The sequence below is a fragment of the Lampris incognitus genome, chromosome 21 (assembly GCF_029633865.1).
Source record: "Lampris incognitus isolate fLamInc1 chromosome 21, fLamInc1.hap2, whole genome shotgun sequence".
Taxonomy (NCBI): Eukaryota; Metazoa; Chordata; class Actinopteri; order Lampriformes; family Lampridae; genus Lampris; species Lampris incognitus.
The window spans coordinates 24,545,674-24,572,412 of NC_079231.1; the positions used below are offsets into that span (position 1 = coordinate 24,545,674).

The 26,739-nt window shown below is 47.6% G+C and overlaps 1 protein-coding gene across 1 annotated transcript in view; it reads left to right on the forward strand.

Annotated features, from left to right (window-relative positions):
• The window catches only part of LOC130131442 (rho GTPase-activating protein 20-like), a 72,818-nt gene extending 47,232 nt beyond the window's left edge, over nucleotides 1-25,586 (forward strand). The window contains exons 12-16 of the mRNA XM_056301119.1: nucleotides 11,622-11,737; nucleotides 17,510-17,699; nucleotides 22,680-22,794; nucleotides 23,493-24,451; nucleotides 24,711-25,586. Coding sequence (XP_056157094.1) covers nucleotides 11,622-11,737; nucleotides 17,510-17,699; nucleotides 22,680-22,794; nucleotides 23,493-24,451; nucleotides 24,711-25,586 — 2,256 coding nt within the window. The remainder of the gene's footprint in view (nucleotides 1-11,621; nucleotides 11,738-17,509; nucleotides 17,700-22,679; nucleotides 22,795-23,492; nucleotides 24,452-24,710) is intronic.
• The last annotated feature ends 1,153 nt before the right edge of the window (nucleotides 25,587-26,739 follow it).

Genomic DNA, 26,739 nt, shown 5'->3' on the forward strand with positions numbered 1-26,739 from the left:
ACTTACATGCATGTGTCGTTCATCGAATCTGAAACATTGTCATTTCCTTGTCTGTACCTGCTCACGGGAAATGAGATGAAACATGTTCCCCCAGCCCAGAGCAGCACAACACAAAGACAAAAACACATCCACAAACTACAAGCACGCACATCCACACTAACACACACATCTAAACTAAACAGCAACAAAGTGCCTGTCCAGAGAACGAGCTGCAGCCAGGACGACTGCTGCGGCCGCCGGTCTGCATGGGCTAGCAGTTAGCTTAGCCTGCCCCGCGTCCCCGGCCTTTCAGGCTGCCCTCGGGGCTTCCTCTTGGGGTGCAGCTCCGGTCAGAGCCGGGGTCCTTGGGCCCGCGGGATGCAGCAGACTGGGCTCCCTCAGCTTTCAGTCATCTCGTTTCCTTTTTCTTTTTTCGATGGATGACTGGATGAGACAAGTCTGACGTGCTCATTCATTTCTGGAGCGGCACGGTGGCCCAGTGGTTAGCGCTGTCGCCTCACAGCAAGGAGGTCCTGGGTTCGAACCCCGGGGTAGTCCAACCTTGGGGGTCCTCCCTGGTCGTCCTCTGTGTGGAGTTTGCATGTTCCCCCCGTGTCTGTGGTGGGTTTTCTCCGGGGGCTCCGGTTTCCCCCACCATCAAAAAGACATGCATGTCGGGGTTGCTACTCCTGTCTGTGCCCCTGAGCAAGGCATGGCAAGACGAGCTGGAGGTGGTCCCCCGGGCGCTGCACGGCGGCTGCCCACTGCTCCTAGCCACACAGCTAGGAAGGTTAAATGCAGAGAGGAAAGTCCCCTCTGGGATCAGTACAGTACAGGATACAGGACAGGACAGGACTCTGCAGCAGATGGAGACGTCTCTGACAGGAGGACAAATGAGGCTCTGCAGCCTAAAAGCAACACTACTCCTATGTATGTGTGTGTGTGTGTGTGTGTGTGTGTGTGTGTGTGTGTGTGTGTGTGTGTGTGTGTGTGTGTGTGTGTGTGTAAGTCAACACAGTGCCACATCAGCCGGGGATCTAGGTGGGGTCAGTGGCTTGCTGTGGTGGTCCAGGTTAGCCTGACGTGGGTACTGCTGGACGTTAGGTATTATTGGGTAAGACCAGGCACGGGGGGGGGGGGGGGGGGACGTACCGGGGCGAGCCGGCGTGGCAGCTCCCAAGCCCCCATACACATCACCACCCCGGGGGTCCTCTTCTCTTCACACCGGCCAGAACGGACCAGAACTGACAACAATGGAACGAGCCCCCCCCCCTCCATGTCCCCCCCTCCATGTCCCAAGTGGGGACATCAGTCCCAGTCACGGTCCTCCAGTCAGTCAGTCAGTCAGTAAACAGTCTCCTACTCAGTCTGAGTCGAACCCCCAAAACAACAATACAACAATAACCACAACACAAACCCCACATCATTAAAACACAACTCCAACATCAACATTCCCATCAGCCACTGCGCTCCCCAGAGCAGGCCGGGGGGGGGGGGGGGGCTGCAGCGCCCCTTCCCGTGCTTATGGGCGTTTGTTTTGAGATGTGCGTACACATCCATGTGCACATGTACGCACATCTGCACCACACACAACAATAAATACACAAGTGGCTGGTCTGCATCCCGCAGCGTTGCAACAGATTTAATCTCCTCCAATCCCCGTCGGCCCTCCGAGCCCCCTGTCCAGCAGGCCTGTCAGGACAGGCTGTTCAGAACCGGCCTGTCAGGACAGGCTGTTCAGAACCGGCCTGTCAGGACAGCCTGTTCATAACCGGCCTGTCCTGACAGGCTGTTCAGAACCGGCCTGTCAGGACAGCCTGTTCAGAACCGGCCTGTCAGGACAGGCTGTTCATACCCGGCCTGTCAGGACAGCCTGTTCAGAACCGGCCTGTCAGGACAGGCTGTTCAGAACCGGCCTGTCAGGACAGGCTGTTCATACCCGGCCTGTAAGGACAGGCTGTTCAGAACCGGCCTGTCAGGACAGCCTGTTCAGATCCGGCCTGTCAGGACAGGCTGTTCAGAACCGGCCTGTCCTGACAGCCTGTTCAGAACCGGCCTGTCAGGACAGGCTGTTCAGAACCGGCCTGTCAGGACAGCCTGTTCAGAACCGGCCTGTCAGGACAGCCTGTTCAGAATCGGCCTGTCAGGACAGGCTGTTCATACCCGGCCTGTCAGGACAGCCTGTTCAGAACCGGCCTGTCAGGACAGGCTGTTCAGAACCGGCCTGTCAGGACAGGCTGTTCATACCCGGCCTGTAAGGACAGGCTGTTCAGAACCGGCCTGTCAGGACAGCCTGTTCAGATCCGGCCTGTCAGGACAGGCTGTTCAGAACCGGCCTGTCCTGACAGCCTGTTCAGAACCGGCCTGTCAGGACAGGCTGTTCAGAACCGGCCTGTCCTGACAGCCTGTTCAGAACCGGCCTGTCAGGACAGCCTGTTCAGAACCGGCCTGTCCTGACAGCCTGTTCAGAACCGGCCTGTCAGGACAGCCTGTTCATACCCGGCCTGTCCGGACAGCCTGTTCAGAACCGGCCTGTCAGGACAGCCTGTTCATACCCGGCCTGTCAGGACAGCCTGTTCAGAACCGGCCTGTCAGGACAGGCTGTTCATACCCGGCCTGTCAGGACAGCCTGTTCAGATCCGGCCTGTCAGGACAGGCTGTTCAGAACCGGCCTGTCAGGACAGGCTGTTCATACCCGGCCTGTCAGGACAGGCTGTTCAGAACCGGCCTGTCAGGACAGCCTGTTCAGAACCGGCCTGTCAGGACAGCCTGTTCATACCCGGCCTGTCAGGACAGCCTGTTCAGATCCGGCCTGTCAGGACAGGCTGTTCATACCCGGCCTGTCAGGACAGCCTGTTCAGATCCGGCCTGTCAGGACAGCCTGTTCAGAACCGGCCTGTCAGGACAGCCTGTTCATACCCGGCCTGTCAGGACAGCCTGTTCAGAACCGGCCTGTCAGGACAGCCTGTTCAGAACCGGCCTGTCAGGCAGGCAGCAGCACATTTAATCTGGATTATTATCTCCGGTAATCCGGTGCACAGTGTCCGTTGTGTTAAACCTCTAATCAATAGAATTATGTTCCCACGTTTTTGAGGCCGCTCTTGAAACCCGTCCCAGCCTCCCTGTAAGAAACAAAGCTGTCCTCGGCCTTGCAGAGACCGTGGACTCGGCTGGTCTTACGTCTGTGCAGGTTCAACTCCCCTCACACACTGAAAGCTGCCTCCCTCCCACCGCTACTGTGTTTAACACTCATACTGACCGCCGGTCATGACGATGATGATGATGATGATGATGATGATGATTTTATTGCCAAATATAAAATGTCATATAGGGCGTCCAGGTAGCGTGGTGGTGGTCTATTCTGTGGCCTACCAACACGAGGATCGTCGGTTCGAATCCCCGTGTCACCTCCGGCTTGGTGGGGCGTCCCTACAGACACAATTGGCCGTGTGTGCGGGTGGGGAGCCGGATGTGGGTATGTGTCCTGGTCGCCGCACTAGCGCCTCCTCTGGTCAGTCGGGGCGCCGGTTCAGGGCGGGGGGAGGAGGAACTGGGGGGAATAGCATGATCCTCCCATGAGCTACCCCCCCTCCCCCGGTGAAACTCCTCACTGTCAGGTGAAAAGAAGCGGCTGGTGACTCCACATGTATGGGAGGAGGCGTGTGGTAGTCTGCAGCCCTCCAGGATCAGCAGAGGGGGGGCAGCACAGACCGGGACGGCTCGGAAGAGTGGAGTAACTGTCTGGATATAACGGAGGAGGAAAAGGGGGCGGGGCGATGACAGTGAGCAGGATGGGCCTGGTAGCAAAGAGGTGAGTTACAAAGGAGACTGCACTTAAAGCTGTGTGTGGTCATAGCAGATATTCAGCAGCTAGTACTTTCAGCAGATATTTAGCAGATATTTAGCAGCTAGTACTTTCAGCAGCTAGTACTTTCAGCAGATATTCAGCAGCTAGTACTTTCAGCAGCTAGTACTTTCAGCAGATATTTAGCAGCCACTACTTTCAGCAGCTAGTACTTTCAGCAGCTAGTACTTTCAGCACATATTTAGCAGCTAGTACTTTCAGCAGATATTTAGCAGCTAGTACTTTCAGCAGCTAGTACTTTCAGCAGCTAGTACTTTCAGCACATATTTAGCAGCTAGTACTTTCAGCAGCTAGTACTTTCAGCAGATATTTAGCAGCTAGTACTTTCAGCAGATATTTAGCAGCTAGTACTTTCAGCAGATATTTAGCAGCTCATACTTTCAGCAGCTAGTACTTTCAGCAGCTAGTACTTTCAGCAGATATTTAGCAGCCACTACTTTCAGCAGCTAGTACTTTCAGCAGCTAGTACTTTCAGCACATATTTAGCAGCTAGTACTTTCAGCAGATATTTAGCAGCTAGTACTTTCAGCAGCTAGTACTTTCAGCAGCTAGTACTTTCAGCAGATATTTAGCAGCTAGTACTTTCAGCAGCTAGTACTTTCAGCAGATATTTAGCAGCTAGTACTTTCAGCAGCTAGTACTTTCAGCAGCTAGTACTTTCAGCACATATTTAGCAGCTAGTACTTTCAGCAGCTAGTACTTTCAGCAGATATTTAGCAGCTAGTACTTTCAGCAGATATTTAGCAGCTAGTACTTTCAGCAGATATTTAGCAGCTCATACTTTCAGCAGCTAGTACTTTCAGCAGCTAGTACTTTCAGCAGATATTTAGCAGCTACTACTTTCAGCAGCTAGTACTTTCAGCAGCTAGTACTTTCAGCAGATATTCAGCAGCTAGTACTTTCAGCAGCTAGTACTTTCAGCAGATATTTAGCAGCTAGTACTTTCAGCAGCTAGTACTTTCAGCAGATATTTAGCAGCTAGTACTTTCAGCAGCTAGTACTTTCAGCAGATATTTAGCAGCTAGTACTTTCAGCAGCTAGTACTTTCAGCAGATATTTAGCAGCTCGTACTTTCAGCAGATATTTAGCAGCTAGTACTTTCAGCAGCTAGTACTTTCAGCAGATATTTAGCAGCTCGTACTTTCAGCAGTAATTTGGCAGCTAGTACTTTCAGCAGCTAGTACTTTCAGCAGATATTTAGCAGCTAGTACTTTCAGCAGATATTTAGCAGCTAGTACTTTCAGCAGCTAGTACTTTCAGCAGATATTTAGCAGCTAGTACTTTCAGCAGCTAGTACTTTCAGCAGATATTTAGCAGCTAGTACTTTCAGCAGATATTTAGCAGCTCATACTTTCAGCAGCTAGTACTTTCAGCAGCTAGTACTTTCAGCAGATATTTAGCAGCTAGTACTTTCAGCAGCTAGTACTTTCAGCAGATATTTAGCAGCTAGTACTTTCAGCAGATATTTAGCAGCTAGTACTTTCAGCAGATATTTAGCAGCTCATACTTTCAGCAGCTAGTACTTTCAGCAGCTAGTACTTTCAGCAGATATTTAGCAGCTAGTACTTTCAGCAGCTAGTACTTTCAGCAGCTAGTACTTTCAGCAGATATTCAGCAGCTAGTACTTTCAGCAGCTAGTACTTTCAGCAGCTAGTACTTTCAGCAGATATTTAGCAGCTAGTACTTTCAGCAGATAGTACTTTCAGCAGATATTTAGCAGCTAGTACTTTCAGCAGCTAGTACTTTCAGCAGATATTTAGCAGCTCGTACTTTCAGCAGATATTTAGCAGCTAGTACTTTCAGCAGCTAGTACTTTCGGCAGATATTTAGCAGCTCGTACTTTCAGCAGATATTTAGCAGCTAGTACTTTCAGCAGATATTTAGCAGCTAGTACTTTCAGCAGCTAGTACTTTCAGCAGATATTTAGCAGCTAGTACTTTCAGCAGATATTTAGCAGCTAGTACTTTCAGCAGCTAGTACTTTCAGCAGATATTTAGCAGCTCGTACTTTCAGCAGATATTTAGCAGCTAGTACTTTCAGCAGCTAGTACTTTCAGCAGTAATTTAGCAGCTAGTACTTTCAGCAGATATTTAGCAGCTAGTACTTTCAGCAGCTAGTACTTTCAGCAGATATTTAGCAGCTAGTACTTTCAGCAGCTAGTACTTTCAGCAGATATTTAGCAGCTAGTACTTTCAGCAGATATTTAGCAGCTCATACTTTCAGCAGCTAGTACTTTCAGCAGCTAGTACTTTCAGCAGATATTTAGCAGCTAGTACTTTCAGCAGCTAGTACTTTCAGCAGATATTTAGCAGCTAGTACTTTCAGCAGATATTTAGCAGCTCATACTTTCAGCAGCTAGTACTTTCAGCAGCTAGTACTTTCAGCAGATATTTAGCAGCTAGTACTTTCAGCAGCTAGTACTTTCAGCAGCTAGTACTTTCAGCAGATATTCAGCAGCTAGTACTTTCAGCAGCTAGTACTTTCATCAGCTAGTACTTTCAGCAGATATTTAGCAGCTAGTACTTTCAGCAGATAGTACTTTCAGCAGATATTTAGCAGCTAGTACTTTCAGCAGCTAGTACTTTCAGCAGATATTTAGCAGCTCGTACTTTCAGCAGATATTTAGCAGCTAGTACTTTCAGCAGCTAGTACTTTCAGCAGATATTTAGCAGCTCGTACTTTCAGCAGATATTTAGCAGCTAGTACTTTCAGCAGATATTTAGCAGCTAGTACTTTCAGCAGCTAGTACTTTCAGCAGATATTTAGCAGCTAGTACTTTCAGCAGATATTTAGCAGCTAGTACTTTCAGCAGCTAGTACTTTCAGCAGATATTTAGCAGGTCGTACTTTCAGCAGATATTTAGCAGCTAGTACTTTCAGCAGCTAGTACTTTCAGCAGATATTTAGCAGCTAGTACTTTCAGCAGATATTTAGCAGCTAGTACTTTCAGCAGCTAGTACTTTCAGCAGATATTTAGCAGCTAGTACTTTCAGCAGCTAGTACTTTCAGCAGATATTTAGCAGCTAGTACTTTCAGCAGATATTTAGCAGCTAGTACTTTCAGCAGATATTTAGCAGCTCATACTTTCAGCAGCTAGTACTTTCAGCAGCTAGTACTTTCAGCAGATATTTAGCAGCCACTACTTTCAGCAGATATTTAGCAGCTAGTACTTTCAGCAGATATTTAGCAGCTAGTACTTTCAGCAGATATTTAGCAGCTCATACTTTCAGCAGCTAGTACTTTCAGCAGCTAGTACTTTCAGCAGATATTTAGCAGCTAGTACTTTCAGCAGCTAGTACTTTCAGCAGCTAGTACTTTCAGCAGATATTCAGCAGCTAGTACTTTCAGCAGCTAGTACTTTCAGCAGCTAGTACTTTCAGCAGATATTTAGCAGCTAGTACTTTCAGCAGCTAGTACTTTCAGCAGATATTTAGCAGCTAGTACTTTCAGCAGCTAGTACTTTCAGCAGATATTTAGCAGCTCGTACTTTCAGCAGATATTTAGCAGCTAGTACTTTCAGCAGCTAGTACTTTCAGCAGATATTTAGCAGCTCGTACTTTCAGCAGATATTTAGCAGCTAGTACTTTCAGCAGATATTTAGCAGCTAGTACTTTCAGGAGCTAGTACTTTCAGCAGATATTTAGCAGCTAGTACTTTCAGCAGATATTTAGCAGCTAGTACTTTCAGCAGCTAGTACTTTCAGCAGATATTTAGCAGCTCGTACTTTCAGCAGATATGTAGCAGCTAGTACTTTCAGCAGCTAGTACTTTCAGCAGATATTTAGCAGCTAGTACTTTCAGCAGATATTTAGCAGCTAGTACTTTCAGCAGCTAGTACTTTCAGCAGATATTTAGCAGTTAGTACTTTCAGCAGCTAGTACTTTCAGCAGATATTTAGCAGCTAGTACTTTCAGCAGATATTTAGCAGCTAGTACTTTCAGCAGATATTTAGCAGCTCATACTTTCAGCAGCTAGTACTTTCAGCAGCTAGTACTTTCAGCAGATATTTAGCAGCTAGTACTTTCAGCAGCTAGTACTTTCAGCAGCTAGTACTTTCAGCAGATATTCAGCAGCTAGTACTTTCAGCAGCTAGTACTTTCAGCAGATGTTTAGCAGCTAGTACTTTCAGCAGCTAGTACTTTCAGCAGATATTTAGCAGCTAGTACTTTCAGCAGCTAGTACTTTCAGCAGATATTTAGCAGCTCGTACTTTCAGCAGATATTTAGCAGCTAGTACTTTCAGCAGCTAGTACTTTCAGCAGATATTTAGCAGCTCGTACTTTCAGCAGATATTTAGCAGCTAGTACTTTCAGCAGCTAGTACTTTCAGCAGATATTTAGCAGCTAGTACTTTCAGCAGATATTTAGCAGCTAGTACTTTCAGCAGCTAGTACTTTCAGCAGATATTTAGCAGCTAGTACTTTCAGCAGCTAGTACTTTCAGCAGATATTTAGCAGCTAGTACTTTCAGCAGATATTTAGCAGCTAGTACTTTCAGCAGATATTTAGCAGCTCATACTTTCAGCAGCTAGTACTTTCAGCAGCTAGTACTTTCAGCAGATATTTAGCAGCTAGTACTTTCAGCAGCTAGTACTTTCAGCAGCTAGTACTTTCAGCAGATATTCAGCAGCTAGTACTTTCAGCAGCTAGTACTTTCAGCAGATATTTAGCAGCTAGTACTTTCAGCAGCTAGTACTTTCAGCAGATATTTAGCAGCTAGTACTTTCAGCAGCTAGTACTTTCAGCAGATATTTAGCAGCTCGTACTTTCAGCAGATATTTAGCAGCTAGTACTTTCAGCAGCTAGTACTTTCAGCAGATATTTAGCAGCTAGTACTTTCAGCAGATATTTAGCAGCTAGTACTTTCAGCAGCTAGTACTTTCAGCAGATATTTAGCAGCTCGTACTTTCAGCAGATATTTAGCAGCTCGTACTTTCAGCAGATATTTAGCAGCTAGTACTTTCAGCAGATATTTAGCAGCTAGTACTTTCAGCAGCTAGTACTTTCAGCAGATATTTAGCAGCTCATACTTTCAGCAGATATTTAGCAGCTAGTACTTTCAGCAGCTAGTACTTTCAGCAGATATTTAGCAGCTCGTACTTTCAGCAGATATTTAGCAGCTAGTACTTTCAGCAGCTAGTACTTTCAGCAGATATTTAGCAGCTACTACTTTCAGCAGATATTTAGCAGCTAGTACTTTCAGCAGCTCATACTTTCAGCAGATATTTAGCAGCTAGTACTTTCAGCAGCTAGTACTTTCAGCAGATATTTAGCAGCTAGTACTTTCAGCAGATATTTAGCAGCTAGTACTTTCAGCAGATATTTAGCAGCTCATACTTTCAGCAGCTAGTACTTTCAGCAGCTAGTACTTTCAGCAGCTAGTACTTTCAGCAGATATTCAGCAGCTAGTACTTTCAGCAGCTAGTACTTTCAGCAGCTAGTACTTTCAGCAGATATTTAGCAGCTAGTACTTTCAGCAGCTAGTACTTTCAGCAGATATTTAGCAGCTAGTACTTTCAGCAGCTAGTACCTTCAGCAGATATTTAGCAGCTCGTACTTTCAGCAGATATTTAGCAGCTAGTACTTTCAGCAGCTAGTACTTTCAGCAGATATTTAGCAGCTCGTACTTTCAGCAGATATTTAGCAGCTAGTACTTTCAGCAGCTAGTACTTTCAGCAGATATTTAGCAGCTCGTACTTTCAGCAGATATTTAGCAGCTCGTACTTTCAGCAGATATTTAGCAGCTAGTACTTTCAGCAGCTAGCACTTTCAGCAGATATTTAGCAGCTAGTACTTTCAGCAGATATTTAGCAGCTAGTACTTTCAGCAGCTAGTACTTTCAGCAGATATTTAGCAGCTCGTACTTTCAGCAGATATTTAGCAGCTAGTACTTTCAGCAGCTAGTACTTTCAGCAGATATTTAGCAGCTAGTACTTTCAGCAGCTAGTACTTTCAGCAGCTAGTACTTTCAGCAGATATTTAGCAGCTAGTACTTTCAGCAGATATTTTTTAGGCAGGTAGTCCTCTCAGAAACTGATGGGTGCTCAACATCACACCCTGCTGGTCACAACCACAGTGCTAGGACCTTTAATAACGTGTTGGCTACTGACAGTACAGAAAGCTCTGGTACAGCACTGTGGGGGTCTGTGTTTGAGCGGAAGTGACGGTCTACTCTGTGTGTGTGGGGGGGGGTGTGGGGGTGTGGGGGGGGTCTGACTTCTGGCAGTTTTGCTCTGGAATGGTGGCCCCTGACTACAGACGTTGCTGTGTGGTACGTGCTCCATGAGTGTAATGGACCCTCATCATCTGCAGACGTGCTAAAACAAGTGAGGTACTGTCAGACTTCACTGAGGTACACGCCTGCTCGGTACCGGGTTCCCTTCCCACCCCGCCAGAACAGTTCACCCCCCCCCCCGATTGTTACTGTATAGGTAGGGAATTCAGGGGGCAGCTGGGGACCGCCGCAGCCGGGATGCGAACCCAGGTCTCCCGCACCACGGGCCAGTACGTTGACTAAAGGGTCCGACCCGTTAGACAGCAGGCCAGCGAGTCTAGTCATTCATGATCGTTACATATAATTCCCAGAAGGCATTGGGGGAAAGCAGAAAAACACCCTGCTCAGATGAACAAGAGCCTCCTGCTGCGAGGCGAGAGTGCGGTGCCACCATAACCACCACACCGCCCTTCACATACAGCTGCATTACCCCCCACAGCCAGAGATGAGGGGGTCTGTCCAAACCATCCAGAAATGAGGGGGTCTGTCCAAACCATCCAGAAATGAGGGGGTCTGTCCAAACCATCCAGAAATGAGGGGGTCTGTCCAAACCATCCAGAAATGAGGGGGTCTGTCCAAACCATCCAGAAATGAGGGGGTCTGTCCAAACCATCCAGAAATGAGGGGGGTCTGTCCAAACCATCCAGAAATGAGGGGGGTCTGTCCAAACCATCCAGAAATGAGGGGGGGGGAGGGGTTCTGTCCAAATCCTTCATTCAAGTTGAACCAATTTACTGCCAGTGGGAATAACTATGTGTAACATGCACGGATAACTAGACTCGCTGGCCCCTGGCTAGCAGTCGGACCCTGTAGTCCAGTGTTTCTCAACCCAGTCCTCGAGGACCCCCTATCCTGCATATTTTCCTTGCAACCCTGAATAGGTACCTGTTTGTAGTTATTCAACCAATCAGCAATGAAGTTTGTCAGATGCTGCACACCTTGCATAATGAAGTGCTGCGAGATGATTGGTCGAGTAAGTACAAGCAGGGCTACCTATGCAGGGTTACAATGAAAACCTGCAGGATAGGGGGTCCTTGAGGACTGGGTTGAGAAACACTGCTGTAGTCGACTGGTTAACGTAGTCACCTGTGCTGCGGGAGACCCGGGTTCGAGGCCCCGGCTGTGGCGGATTCCCGGCTGCCCCCCTGAATTCGCTACACTGGTGTCAGACGTGGGATGGGGAGACCGTGACGGAGCTGATCTGCTGAAGCCGAAGGGGGGTGGGGGGTATGCAGTGTAACAAATAGGGACAAGTGGACTCGCTAGACCTTGGCTAATGGATCGGACCCTTTAGTTGACTGGTTAGCACAGTCACCCGTGGTGTGGGAGATCCAGGTTCATACCCAGCTGCGGCGGTTCCCGGCTGCTCCCCCCCCCCCCCCAACTCGCTACCTATATGAAACAGGGTTAATGGTCCTTCAGCAGCATCCGGGCCGTTAGCTGGCGGGACACATTTCCTGCCACGGCTCCACAGCCACAGTCACGTCTGTGTGACATGTCCTCCCCAGGACTTCCTGCGTAGCCTGCCAGGTGGGCTGCTGTGTTCTGATCTCTACAAGGAGTGGATGGACGTACTGGACGAAGAGGAGGAGGAGGAGGAAATACAGGTGCAGGGTGTACAGAGGTAAAAGTACACACACACACACACACACACACACACACACACACACACACACACACACACGTGTACAGCTGGTTTTGGTTCTTGGTTCGCAGCTAATGATGCTGTTCATGTAACCTCATTACATCGACTCTGTTCCTAGATGCTATTATCCAAAATGACGTACACGGCTCAGAGAGGGGGGCGTGCAGGTGGTGTAGCGGTCTATTCCGTTGCCTACCAACACGGGGGTCGCCGGTTCGAATCCCCGTGTTACCTCCGGCTTGGTCGAGCGTCCCAAAAGACACAACTGGCCGTGTCTGCGGGTGGGAAGCCGGATGTGGGTATGTGTCCTGGTCGCTGCACTAGCGCCTCCTCTGGTCAGTCGGGGCGCCTGTTCAGGGGGGGGGGGGGGAGGGGAGGGGAGGGGAACTGGTCCCCCTGGTGAAACTCCTCACTGTCAGGTGAAAAGAAGTGGCTGAGGACTCCACATGTATGGGAGGAGGCCTGTGGTAGTCTGCAGCCCTCCCTGGATCAGCAGAGGAGGTGGAGCAGCGACTGGAACAGCTCGGGAGAGGGGGGTAATTGGGCAGGTACAATTAGGGGGGTAATTGGGCAGGTACAATTAGGGGGGAAAAAGGGGGGGAGACTCAGAGGGGGCAGTTAGCAGATAAATTCCAGGGTACCCAACTGGCAGCATAAAGGACTACACAGTACTCACGTTAGCCAAGAATGAACGTCATATCACGTGCACTAGTGTAAAAAATCATTAAGAGGTGGCACATGGGGCAGCACGGTGGCGCAGTGGTTAGCGCTACCGCCTCACAGCATGAAGGTCCTGGGTTCGAACCCCGCGGTAGTCCAACCTTGAGGGTCATCCCGGGTCATCCTCTGTGTGGAGTGTGCATGTTCTCCCCGTGTCTGTGGTTGGTTTTCTCCCGGTGTTCCAGTTTGTCCCACCATCAAAAATACATGCATGTTAGGATTACTACGCCTGTCTGTGCCCCTGAGCAAGGCAATGGAAAGAGGAAGTGGAGTTGGTCCCCGGGCGCAGCATGAAGGCAGCAGCCCACCGCTCCTCGCTACACAGATCACAGCCAGGATGGGTTAATCTGCAGTAACTGAATTTCCCCAAGTGGACTAATAAAGAAACTTAACAGGAGAAACAAAGTACAAAGTAGATCTATATCGCCACACATCAGTAGAACACACACCAGTAGTACACACATCAGTAGTACACACATCAGTAGAACACACATCAGTAGAACACACACCCGTAGTACACACATCAGTAGAACACACATCAGTAGAACACACATCAGTAGAGCACACATCAGTAGAACACACATCAGTAGTACACACATCAGTAGAACACACATCAGTAGTACACACATCAGTAGAACACACATCAGTAGAACACACACCAGTGGTACACACATCAGTAGTACACACATCAGTAGAACACACATCAGTAGAACACACACCAGTAGAACACACATCAGTAGAACACACATCAGTAGAACGCACACCAGTAGAAAACACATCAATAGAACACACATCAGTAGAACACACATCAGTAGAACACACACCAGTAGAACACACATCAGTAGAACACACATCAGTAGAACGCACACCAGTAGAAAACACATCAATAGAACACACATCAGTAGAACACACATCAGTAGTACACACATCAGTAGAACACACATCAGTAGTACACACATCAATAGAACACACATCAGTAGTACACACATCAGTAGTACACACATCAATAGAACACACATCAGTAGAACACACATCAGTAGTACACACATCAGTAGAACACACATCAGTAGTACACACATCAATAGAACACACATCAGTAGTACACACATCAGTAGAAAACACATCAATAGAACACACACCAGTAGAACACACATCAGTAGAACACACATCAGTAGAACGCACACCAGTAGAAAACACATCAATAGAACACACATCAGTAGAACACACATCAGTAGTACACACATCAATAGAACACACATCAGTAGTACACACATCAGTAGTACACACATCAATAGAACACACATCAGTAGAACACACATCAGTAGTACACACATCAATAGAACACACATCAATAGAACACACATCAGTAGAACACACATCAGTAGTACACACATCAATAGAACACACATCAGTAGAACACACATCAGTAAAACACATCAATAGAACACACATCAGTAGTACACACATCAGTAAAACACATCAATAGAACACACATCAGTAGAACACGTATCAATAGAACACACATCAGTAGAACACGTATCAATAGAACACGTATCAATAGAACACATCAATAGAACACGTATCAATAGAACACGTATCAATAGAACACACATCAATAGAACACACATCAGTAGAACACACAGCAATAGAACACGTATCAATAGAACACGTACCAATAGAACACGTATCAATAGAACACGTATCAATAGAACACGTACCAATAGAACACGTACCAATAGAACACGTATCAATAGAACACGTATCAATGGAACACGTACCAATAGAACACACATCAGTAGAACACGTATCAATAGAACACGTATCAATAGAACACGTACCAATAGAACACGTATCAATAGAACACGTATCAATGGAACACGTATCAATAGAACACACATCAATAGAACACACATCAATAGAACACACATCAGTAGAACACACAGCAATAGAACACACAGCAATAGAACACGTACCAATAGAACACGTACCAATAGAACACGTATCAATAGAACACGTATCAATAGAACACACATCAGTAGAACACACATCAGTAGAACACGTATCAATAGAACACGTATCAATAGAACACATCAATAGAACACGTATCAATAGAACACGTATCAATAGAACACACATCAATAGAACACACATCAGTAGAACACACAGCAATAGAACACGTATCAATAGAACACACACCAATAGAACACGTATCAATAGAACACGTATCAATAGAACACATCAATAGGACCCCAGGAAGAGTAGCTGTTGCCTTGGGTAACAGCTAATGGGGATCTAAATAAACATAAACACATCAATAGAACATGTATCAATAGAACACGTATCAATAGAACACATATCAATAGAACATGTATCAATAGAACACGTATCAATAGAACACATATCAATAGAACCTGTATCAATAGAATACGTACCAATAGAACACGTATCAATAGAACATGTATCAATAGAACATGTATCAATAGAACACATATCAATAGAACACGTATCAATAGAACATGTATCAATAGAACACATATCAATAGAACACGTATCAATAGAACATGTATCAATAGAACACGTATCAATAGAACACATATCAATAGAACACGTATCAATAGAACATGTATCAATAGAACACATATCAATAGAACATGTATCAATAGAACATGTATCAATAGAACACATATCAATAGAACACGTATCAATAGAACATGTATCAATAGAACATGTATCAATAGAACACGTATCAATAGAACACGTATCAATAGAACAGGCATATCATCACCAAAAGAGCAGAAAATAGCACATGTAAGTAGAAGGTCACAACAGTAGACACAACAGCGCCCGGGGACCAACTCTAGTTCGTCTTGCCATGCCTTGCTCATGGGCACAGACAGGAGTATTAACCCTAACATGCATGTTTCTTTTTGATGGTGGGGGAAAGCGGAGCACCCGGAGAAACCCCACCACAGACATGGGGGGAACATGCAAACTCCACACAGCGGATGACCTGGGATGACCCCCAAGGTTGGACTACCCCGGGGTTTGACCCAGGACCTTCTTGCTGTGAGGTGCCAGCGCTAACCACTGCACCGCCCATGTAATAATGGTGTTAAGGCAAATCTGCACCACAGCCACGGCTCTGTGGCACAGAGACGCTACACAGGTGGAGAACGAGAGTGCACCACCTGCATATTAGAACAAAGACACCACGGTTAAAAACAAACACACAGGCTAAAAATGAAGGCCTATTAAAACTCTCTTGTTGGGCAACACGGTCCTCATCTCTCCCATGTTCTGGTGTGTGTCTTCGTCGGGGCGCAACCGCGTTAAACCTCTCTTGAGCCAATTAGGCTAACCGCACTTGACCCAGCTCAGGTGTTTAAGCCAGTAAGGGCACATAGCGACAACTGGTGCAAAGTGCATCCAGAGGCCATTCAACAATTAAGGTAGGCCTGGAGGACCCAAGAAAACGTTTTATGCCTTTCTTGAAGGAAGGAAGCAAGTCAGTAACTCTGATGGAGACCTGAACTTTTTTCCACCATTTGAGGCCAGCTTAGAAAAGGGTATGGACATAAAGCATTGGCAGTTTTGGTAGAGGGTATAGGCGATGGCGGACTGGCCATCTGGAGCACCGGGACTTTTCCCGGTGGGCCACTTGACAATTGTGGTCGATGCAATGCGCAAACTATAATTAACCCCAGCCCCCACGTGAATAAACATAATCAAGTGTTGTGTGTCTGACTGGCCCAGGCGGGTGGGCTGCCGGCCCAGGCGAGAGGGCTGCCGGCCCAGGCGAGTGGGCTGCCGGCCCTGGCGAGAGGGCTGCCGGCCCTGGCGAGTGGGCTGACCAGCCCTGGCGAGAGGGCTGCCGGCCCAGGCGAGTGGGCTGACTGGCCCAGGCGGGTGGGCTGCCGGCCCAGGCGGGTGGGCTGCCGGCCCAGGCGAGAGGGCTGCCGGCCCAGGCGAGTGGGCTGCCGGCCCAGGCGGGTGGGCTGCCGGCCCAGGCGGGTGGGCTGACTGGCCCAGGCGAGTGGGCTGACTGGCCCAGGCGAGAGGGCTGCCGGCCCTGGCGAGTGGGCTGACCAGCCCTGGCGAGAGGGCTGCCGGCCCAGGCGAGTGGGCTGCCGGCCCTGGCGAGAGGGCTGCCGGCCCAGGCGAGTGGGCTGCCGGCCCTGGCGAGTGGGCTGACCAGCCCTGGCGAGAGGGCTGCCGGCCCAGGCGAGTGGGCTGCCGGCCCAGGCGAGAGGGCTGCCGGCCCAGGCGAGTGGGCTGCCGGCCCTGGCGAGAGGGCTGCCGGCCCAGGCGAGTGGGCTGCCGGCCCTGGCGAGTGGGCTGCCGGCCCTGGCGAGTGGGCTGCCGGCCCAGGCGAGTGGGCTGCCGGCCCTGGCGAGTGGGCTGCTGGCCCACTGCGGTTGGGTATCAACTCTGTCAGCCTCTCTCACCCAGCCAGTTACTTTTGGTCTGGTCCATTCTTCTTTTTTTGTGGCCCCCCCCCTTTTTCTCCCAATTGTATGCCTCCTAGTGTGGAGGATCACGCTATTCCCCCAGTTCCCCCTCCCCCGAACAGACACCCCAACCAACCAGAGGAGGCGCTAGTGCAGCGACCAGGACACATACCCACATCTGGCTTCCTACCCACAGACACGGCCAATTGTGTCTGTAGGGACGCCAAGCTGGAGGTAACATGGGGATTTGAACTGGCGATCCCCGTGTTGGTAGGCAACAGAATAGACCGCCACGCCTCCCGGACGCCCTGTGCTCACAGAACATTGTGAGCGTGGATTCAAATTAAAAGCGCTGACGTAATGTAGGAGGCATGTGGTAGTCTGCAGCCCTCCCTGGAGCAGCAGAGGGGGTGGAGCAGCAACCAGGATGGCTCAGAAGAGTGGGGTAATTAGCCAGATACAATTGGGGAGAAAAACGGGGGAGGGGGGGGGGAGTGCTGACATGTAATGAACATTAATCGCTCTTTTTCCCAATAGTGGTGCTGATGCTGAACCTCATTAACATGCCTTCTTCTTCCCACAGGCTGATTGGTCGTCTGCCTAAAGAGAATGCGTTGCTGCTGCACTACCTGATTGCTATGCTGCATGGGATCCACAGCAATGCATATGAAAACCAGATGACCAGTTTCAACTTATCAGTGTGTATTGCGCCCAGCGTGCTGTGGCCTCCTGGACTTTACAGTCCTGAAGTTGAAGGCGTGGGGGCTAAGAAGGTGAGACGTAGACAAGGACAGGACGACAGAAAGGGTAAGAAGAGAAAGATGAACAGTTGGCAGAGATGAATGGAAGGAGGAAGGTTTCGGTCTTTCGGAGACTGGAAACAGAGTGAGATAAGACCAGGAATATGGGAGAAAGGATAGGGGCTATTGAATCTAAGACAAGAAATAATGGGCTGAGAAAATGCGTTGGACAAAGAAGGAATTTGGTCGGTGAGAAATGGAAAGGGTACAAGAAGGTGTTGGAGTAAAGGCTGATACATCATGGGAGTGGTTCCTGACCCTGACCTAGTTAGCCACCGCAGCCTCAGCTATTTACAATGTAAGCCTAACATTCTACAGTGTAATCGACATGTGGTCACAAAGTGACAACAGACTTGTGCAAGTCTGTATACATGTGTGGTCTATCTGTCTTGTGCAGTGTTACTACAAAGAGCAATTTGTAGGTTTGGACCACGGACCATAGTCTCCAGCACAATTACAATTTCTGGATTGGTAAAGAACCCAAAGACAGTGGAGAAGTTAGAATCCAGACCTCTGAAATCACATGTATCTCTGAGGGCCAAGTAACTCAAGAACCCTCCCTTCAGTTATCTGCCCTGTTATGGCAATTATTTACTCACACTCTGACAATAAGTGAGGTGCGAGGCAAAAATCTCTTACAGTACTGTCACACTTTAATATATGCTCATGAACAGACACACAAAGCATAGATACTTGAGGTCACACCGATCAGTACAGTACATTCTCTCTTCTTCTCCTCCTTATCTCATATCTCATGTCTTCCAGCTCACAACCCACCAAGGCCATTTCTCCAATTACTGTGGGCAGACTTTGCTACACTCTGAGTTTCTCATACATTCGTCTGCTATCACGTAACAGTCAACAACAGCCCTTTATTTGTTCACATGGAGAAGACACTGTATAACACCACCTTTGTGCTGTCACATATGAACTTTAAGCATCTATCTAAGCAACATAGACTAAAGTTAAACATGGCATAGGTCATACATGGTCAAAGATTAAAAGTAAGCAAACATCATATATGATTATGTAGCAGACAGATTGCCTTCGCAATCCCCCTCTTTTTATTATGTTTAATCAACAACAAATCACTCTGATAAAACATGACATTGGATATACATCCTGGGGAACATCACACAGAATAACTGTGAGGCCGTCTGCCAGTTGTAAGCCAACTGAAACGCATCAGATTTATATCAGCACACTCCATATAAACCCACCAGCCAGACAGAAGTCACAATGTTCCCATGTCCTCTGGAGCCAAACATCTCACCCCACACTTGACTAGGAGTGAGTAAAATACTTGAGAGAACTTATCTACACTATCTAAGCAGACACGTTCCGGAAAACCCAGAGTTGGCATTTGGGAAAAACTCATGAATGCTCAAAATTCATCTAAAACACAACATAATCCTCAGTAACCTTAATTAATGATTAAATGATACATAACCCTCAATTACGAAGAAGTCTCATGTCATCATCAGCCGCTTCTCCGGGGTGGGGTCACGGTGGCAGCAAGCTAAGTAGGGCACTGCAGACGTCCCTCTCCCCAGCAACGCCCTCCAGCTCCTCCTGGGGGATCCCAAGGCGTTCCCCAGCCAGACTGGACATGTAGTCCCTCCAGCGAGTTCTGGGTCTACCCTGGGGTCTCCTCCCAGTTGGACGTGCCCGGAAAACCTCCAAAGGAAGGCGCCCAGGAAGCATCCTGATCAGATGCCCGAACCACCTCAACTGGCTCCTTTCGACGCGAAGGAGCAGCGGCTCTACTCCGAGCTCCCTCCGGATGTCCGAAGAAGTACACATGCTAATATAAATAACAAATACAACAACAGCAATAGGATTCTTCTCACATGCTCTTCACCTAATGTGAGCATTATTATGGCTCATCCAAAGGCCAGTCCCATGATGGTAAGGGGTCAGAGGTTACTAGCACATGAACTCCGCTTACATATCTGTGAAGTCCTCATCCACGTTGCAGAATTGCTGCAATCGCTGAAGGAAGTTCTCATTACTATAGTATGGTGGAATCCAGGGATCTGGAGAATGTCTGACTTAAGCACAGTCTTAATGCAGTATTGACGGATCAGATCAATCATACAAGTAATGATGAAAACAGTAATGAGAAACAAGGTAATGCCCACGATCGGGGTATGAACGAATGACACACTCGCAGATGCCAGGGGGCCAAACACTTCTGAAAAGGGATCCCACCCATCAACGGTGTGTGCAAATCTTGTAACCCTTGTTCAGAATCATGTTTCAATTCGTATATTTCAGCATCGTTGCTAGTAATATATGCACAACATTCAGTGGAGATCACTTTACATACGTCACCCTGTGAGGCTAACAGAAGCTCCAACGCCATCCTATTTTCGGTTGCTTACGTGTCTAACATCACTAAGCATCTCGCTGTGGCTGGAACGGTGGCTGTAGAGATGTTGATGTGAACTTCTAACACTATAGAGAGGGAGTTGAGCTCTTCCTGGGCTGCATATACACCGTACAAGGGTATCAATATGCTGAACATGCACTGAATAGTGGGTGAGGCACGTTTGGCATCACAATGGAGTGATAATAGCTCTGAAACAGATGTCTGTCTGATTAAGGACACTAAAAATGCAAAGTAACACCGACTGTGGGTTTCCCTTAGGAAACAGGTATAACTTATAAACTATACGCCGGATCACCACAAATTAATAGACTTTCTCAGGTAGTGCGGGTTGCTTAGTGAATGGCATCTTTACTGTCTTATTACAGTGAGTAGTGTCTGCTGTGATTTCATAACTGGGGTCCATTACATACAAAGAAACATCAGGCAGGCCGTGCACATGCAGAGTAGGCCAAGTAAATAAATATATGTGAGTCAAAGACTTGGTAGAGAATATAGGCCCAGAACAATTACGTACCGTAAAACCTAAAAACTCCCAGCTGCATCTGTAATTTCCATGGGGCTGAATAGACCCCAGCCACAATACGATAAGTATATTCTGGTTCAGCTATAGGTTGACCTTCTATATCGTTACTGCTCTTAGTAGGCACAGTGAAGAACTTTACATGATATTGAAGTATTGCATTTATCGTTGTTTCAAATTTAGATACATTCCACAATACTGCACGGCTTAACTCATGCAGCCTGTATACTTTATTGGGTGAGGGCCGTTACCCCTGGCGACATGACCAGGTGCCAAAGGCAGTTACAGAGGCCATCTCCAAAGCTGTGGTCGACAACAAGCAAGCCTGCAGAGAGAGGATCATTGCCTTTGTCAGGGCTGGTGAGCAGCCTCAGTCATAGCCCAGATCAGCAGCCAGTCTCCTCACCTCTGCATCAGACTGGGAGCTGCGAGTCAACTTGGGGGGGGGGGCAGCTTAGGTTCCTGGACTACATTATGACAACTTCATTGAGGCCAGACATAGTGCTAGCATCAGCTCTTCAAAACAGGTGCTCCTTATAGAGCTGATGGTTCCCTGAGAGAACCGGATGGAGGAAGCAAATGAGCGTAAGCAGTCCAAGTACCAGGAGCTGGTGGATCAGTACCGGAGGAGAGGCTGGAAGGTGCGTTGTGCACCCATTGAAGTGAGGTGTAGATGCTTTGCTAGCTGCTCACTGTGAGAGGTCTACACTCTACTTGGCATCACTAGGGCTGCTAAAAGGAAAGCCATCAAGTCTTCCATGGAGGCTGCAGAGAGGGCCTCCAGATGGCTTTGGATCAGAAGGAGTGATCGGTGGGCCAATACTGCTGGGACACAAGCCAGGCCTGAGCAACCCTGGTTGGGTCGCCTGAACAAGGGTGTATGATGTTGAAAGACCTGAAACAACCGTGGACCCCAAGAAACATCACTGATGATGTGTCCCAGTGCATCCTAGGACGTATTTTAGAGTCGAGAGGTGGCCCATTCTTTCATCATAGCCTACCTCAGCAGTGCAAAGGCGCTGCCAGCCAACATCAGTAGAGACAAGAGGGAAGCTCTCATGACTGTGAGTGAGGACAATAACATGTTCATCCTTCCAGTGGACAGGGCAGATGCACTGTTGTATTAAACCAGACAGACTATCATGAGAAAGTTATGGCGTTACTTAACGACATGAATACTTATGAACCCCTGAAATGAGATGCAGGCAGTGGTTACAAGAAAAAGGTGATAGCTTATTGACAGAATTCTGTACCACAGATTATACCCAGGGGAAGCTACACCTAGTGTAGCTGTTAGGTGCCAGGAGGATTGACGTGACTTGTACATCAGGGAAACTAAACAGACGCTGGTCAAGTGGATGACACAACACAGGAGAGCTAACGCATCAGGCCAGGACTCCATAGTCTACACCATCTAAAGGCCAGTGGCCACTCTTTCAAGGATGAGGATGTGCACATCCTTGAAAGGGAAGAACGGTGGTTTGAATGGCGAGTCAAAGAACTGGGGGGGGGGGCTAAGAGTACATCTGTCACCATCTTACAATGCAGTGTTTGCAAATATTCCCAAATCCTCTGTGAATAGTACACATGGCCATTGTAACTCTAGTTGATGGTCACACCTATTTGCATATGAAACCGTTCGTTGGTTTCCGTCGTTATGTCACGGTCTTGTTTATAAGGGTGGGGATACCTGCAGTCAGTTGAGACTGAAGAGGTCACTTAGATGAGTGATGAAATGTTTTGCTCAAAAAAACGTTGTGTCCAGATGAACTGATTCGACTTTCTTGGCTCTGTCAGTCACTGTCTACTCAAGGTATCCATCCCAGTGGCAACAATGGGAGTCTCCTGTTTTTGCCTTTGCTCTTCTCAAGTGTTCTCAGGCTCAAACCAATAAAGGTCCATTTGTGATTCAAGAACTACCTCACCAAGAACTATCTTTTTCTTTGCTGTTCATTGTCTCCTATCTTCATCTGGTCCCCTTTCATCTCTTTCTTCTCTATCTTCTCATCCTTATCCGCCCCTTTCTTTGTTTTCTCTCCAGGTGTGTGAACTGGTGAAGTTTATGATCGACAACTGTCACCAGGTTCTGGGAAAGGATCCCACTACACTCTTTAATGGGCCCCCACAAAGACACAGTTCTGAGGAGATAGGATCTGGTACAGTACATATTATTACACAAAAACATATACACAGACTACCGTATTTCCCGGACTACAAGTCACACTGGAGTAAAAGTTGCTCGCGGCAAAAAAAACAACAACAAAAAAACAAAAACTGTTGTTGCGAGAAAAAAAACACCATGTTGCTTTGGTGTATAAGTCGCATTTATGTGGCGGTACAGTAGTGATGCACGGGTCAGGGTTTTTAATACCCGCACCAACCCGACCCGTTACCATTATACAGTGCCATCTAGCGGCCTTTCAAATGAAGTGTATTTGTCCCACAATATTACATTGTATAAGTCGCTTTGGAATATAAGGTGCAGGACCAGCCAGACGAGTTAAAAAAAAACACAAAAATCAGCGACCTATAGTCTGGGAAATATGGTATATGCCGTTAAAACCAATGAAACCCATATAATTTTGACTCATTTTAGAGGAGCCCCTCATTATTGGGACATTTTGCACAGCTAACAGCTAAAGCACAATAAATTGTTTTAATGGGTTAAGTTTAAAAAGGTCAGTCAGGCTACTCGGATCTTGAGGCTGCCCCTATGACAACTGTTGGCAGCACACAAATATTTTACTGTTACTCCCCACCTTTTTCTTCCCTTTCTTCTTCCATCCATGTGTCTGCACTCTTTAATTCTGTCATGTCCTGGGTTTCATCTCATGTCCTTCATTCCTCTGACTAGATACTTGGCTGTGTACTTTGACTGACTCATCCTATGAAAGCCTAGAGAATGAGCTAGATGACAGTAGCCCTGGATCGCCAGCTGGGTTATCAGCTCTCTGCATCAACAAGGGACGACGTAGAACCAAACATCTGCAGGGCAGCCTGGAATCCATCCTTACCCTCAGCGATTATGACCAAGACAATAACATGGACACAAGCACCCAAGTTGGCAACCAGCACCCAGCCACAACTCTGTCCTGCTCTAGCCAGGGTACACCATCCATGGGCACTCTGACCTGCAGGAATCCCACATCAATAGAGGGTCCCTATAGACAGCGTAGGTGTTCAGAGCCAGCAATAGCATACGTGAATGAATTTAAGGTGTTTTGTCAAGGCAGCACTGAGGATCTGTCTGAGGAGGATGAGGATGATGAAGGGGAACTTTCCAGGGTACCTAGCTGCCACAAACACCATCGCACACAATCTCAGGGTCAGAACTGGAGGAGTTATTTTAAATCAGAGTTGGGTCTGCATGGTAGGACATCACGAACTTTAGAAGCTAGCTCCCCCAGCCTCTCATCTCCTCCTACCTCCCCTGCCCCCATGCACTCCTCCCTTGACTCGCTTGATTCTCTCCATTCCCACAGCAGTGAACAAACCTGCCAAACCAGACATCGATTATGCCCTGCTAAGGTACAAGCCCCCTTGGCTTACCCCTCTTCCTCCTTCTGCTCCACCTCCTCCTGTGTACCACCCGACTCCACCCGAGATACCACCCGAGAGGCTGCCCCAGGCCCTAGTGTAGATCTTGATGATAAGACATGCCCAAAATGTTTCCCACCCAAGGAACATTTGTCTTGGGGTAGCTTAATAGGCTGCAGGGTTGTCCACCCCAATACCTGGCTGAAGAAAGACCGGAGGCTGTCACTGACGTCACAAGACAACTTGGAGACTGAGGAGGAGGAGGACAGAACTGAGGTGAGTACAATATATAACCATACTTGCATGGTATTTTTTTTAAATACTGTCGAGAACTGCTGGTTTGTGAATCACTCTAGTGGTTTGGACCTTCCTGTGACGTCATGGCCTACTTAGACCCCAATTATTCCAAATCATTAATATGTGAAGGAAAACTTTTAACTTGTGCTCTCTCTACAATCTGTTTGTTGCACATTCTTTTATTTCACATCTCTCTTTTCCTTCTCTGTACAAACACCCTTTATCCATCTTTAATTAGGGAGGATCCATTAACAAGACTCTCGCTAACCGAAAAGTAGATCCTGAGAAAGGGCAGCCAGGGGAAAAAGCAGGAAGAATACAAATATCCATGGGCCACTCCCGATCCAAACCATCCAGCAGCACCGCAAAAGAAGGAGTAGGAAGGCAGGCAAGGAGAAGCACAGTTCAAGATTCCCTCAGGTCTCCACCTCCCAAACATAATTCCTCTAGCTCTGCTGACGACCACTTCATCATGAGCCTCCAGTACCCCAACTCTCCCCGCTTGTGGCCCTCTGACTCACAACTAACAGTTTCTGAGCTCAGAAACATCCACACTAAGGCCTTCCTTCAGCATGCCAAGACAGGAAATCATATCAGCAAACAGGAGGAAGCAGTGGGAAGTGATAAATATGACCTAAACCAGCCAACTCAGGCTGCATTCTACAGGCAGAACAGGCCTACCTTGTCCCTATTCAGACAAAACAAACCCCACTCTACCCCCTCAGAGGAGAAAAGCAAAGCTTGGATCTCTCAACGACGAGCCTCAGAGCCTGGGCCACTACAGCTAGGAGAGGACCAAGCTTCTGCAGTCCATATGGAGAAGTTTTCCAGATCAACCGTCCGTCAAAGACTCCCTAGTGACCCAGGGCTGAAGGTGTCTGATGTGGATTTGCATGGAGAGCGAAACACAGAACCCCGTTTCTGCCTCTCACCCAGTGCTACTAAAGCAGTGAAGGACTACTTTTTGTCCCACCCACGAAGTAATCCTCAGAGCAGCAAGCAGGTAGCACTAGCCCTGGTTGAAAGTAGAAGAGAGTGGCTCAGGAGATGCAGCGATCCGATGACAGAGAAAGACTTTGACCAGCTTCTGTTTACTGAGGAATCATTTGTCTGAAATGACTCCAGCCTTACTGCATCTCTGTTTAGGTGCACTAAGGAAAGAAGAGAATTCTAGTACTTTTGAGTACTTCTGTAGAGCATTTTTTAAAGTCCCTCTTGAAAATCTTAAGTGTCATTTGCCATTTAAGAATGGCAAAAATAGACTGAGGTGAGGCACATAGTGATTTATTTGAGAAAATGTTTTGTTTTTGGCATTTTTTAATTCTTCATTAGACAGGACAGCAGAGATAGACAGGAAACAAGGTAAAGAGAGGAGGGAAGACATACAGGAAAGGTCTCATTGACAGATACAAATGTGGGACACTGTGATCAGGCCTAAGCCTAGGTGGTGTGAGCTTAACTAGCTGAGCCACCAGGACACCTCAGTGGTGGTCTATTTTACCCTATAATATGGAACAATGAAATTAAGATGCAAAAAATACAAACTAAAGTACATTGCTACAATACAAGCAAAACGGATACTAAAAAAGTAACACTTTCCTGCTCAAGAACGCTAACTTCGTTCAAAACAAACATGAACTGACAAGAGATGTAATAAGCATATTTAGACCAATATATTCTGACATGTTTTAACAGTTCAGTTTTATTTCAGAATGGTGGGTCGGGGGACTTGAAATACATGCAGACAGCATCTGAATAATTTCATACAGGTGGTTTGAGACCATGCGGGACTTAAATCCCCTCCAGACTAATGTGTAATGACAGTGACCACATATGTATACATCTTCACAAACCAGGCAATACTATTTCAAGTAAAAGCTAGGCCTACTTTAAAACATTGATTACCCTACACTGTATTTATCTATTGTGGATTTTCCCCCCTTTTCTCCCCAATTGTACTTTGTATTGTATTACCCCACTCTTCCGAGTTGCCCCGGTCTCTGCTCCACCCCCTCTGCCGATCCGGAGAGGGCTGCAGACTACCACATGCCTCCTCCCATACATGTGGAGTCACCAGCCGCTTCTTTTCACCTGACAGTGAGGAGTTTCACCAGGGGGACGTAGCGCGTGGAAGGATCCAATATCCTCCCCAGTTCCCCCCAGACAGGCGCCCCGACCGACCAGAGGAGGCGCTAGTGCAGCGACTAGGACACATACCCACATCCGGCTTCCCACCCGCAGACACGGCCCCTTGTGTCTGTAGGGAT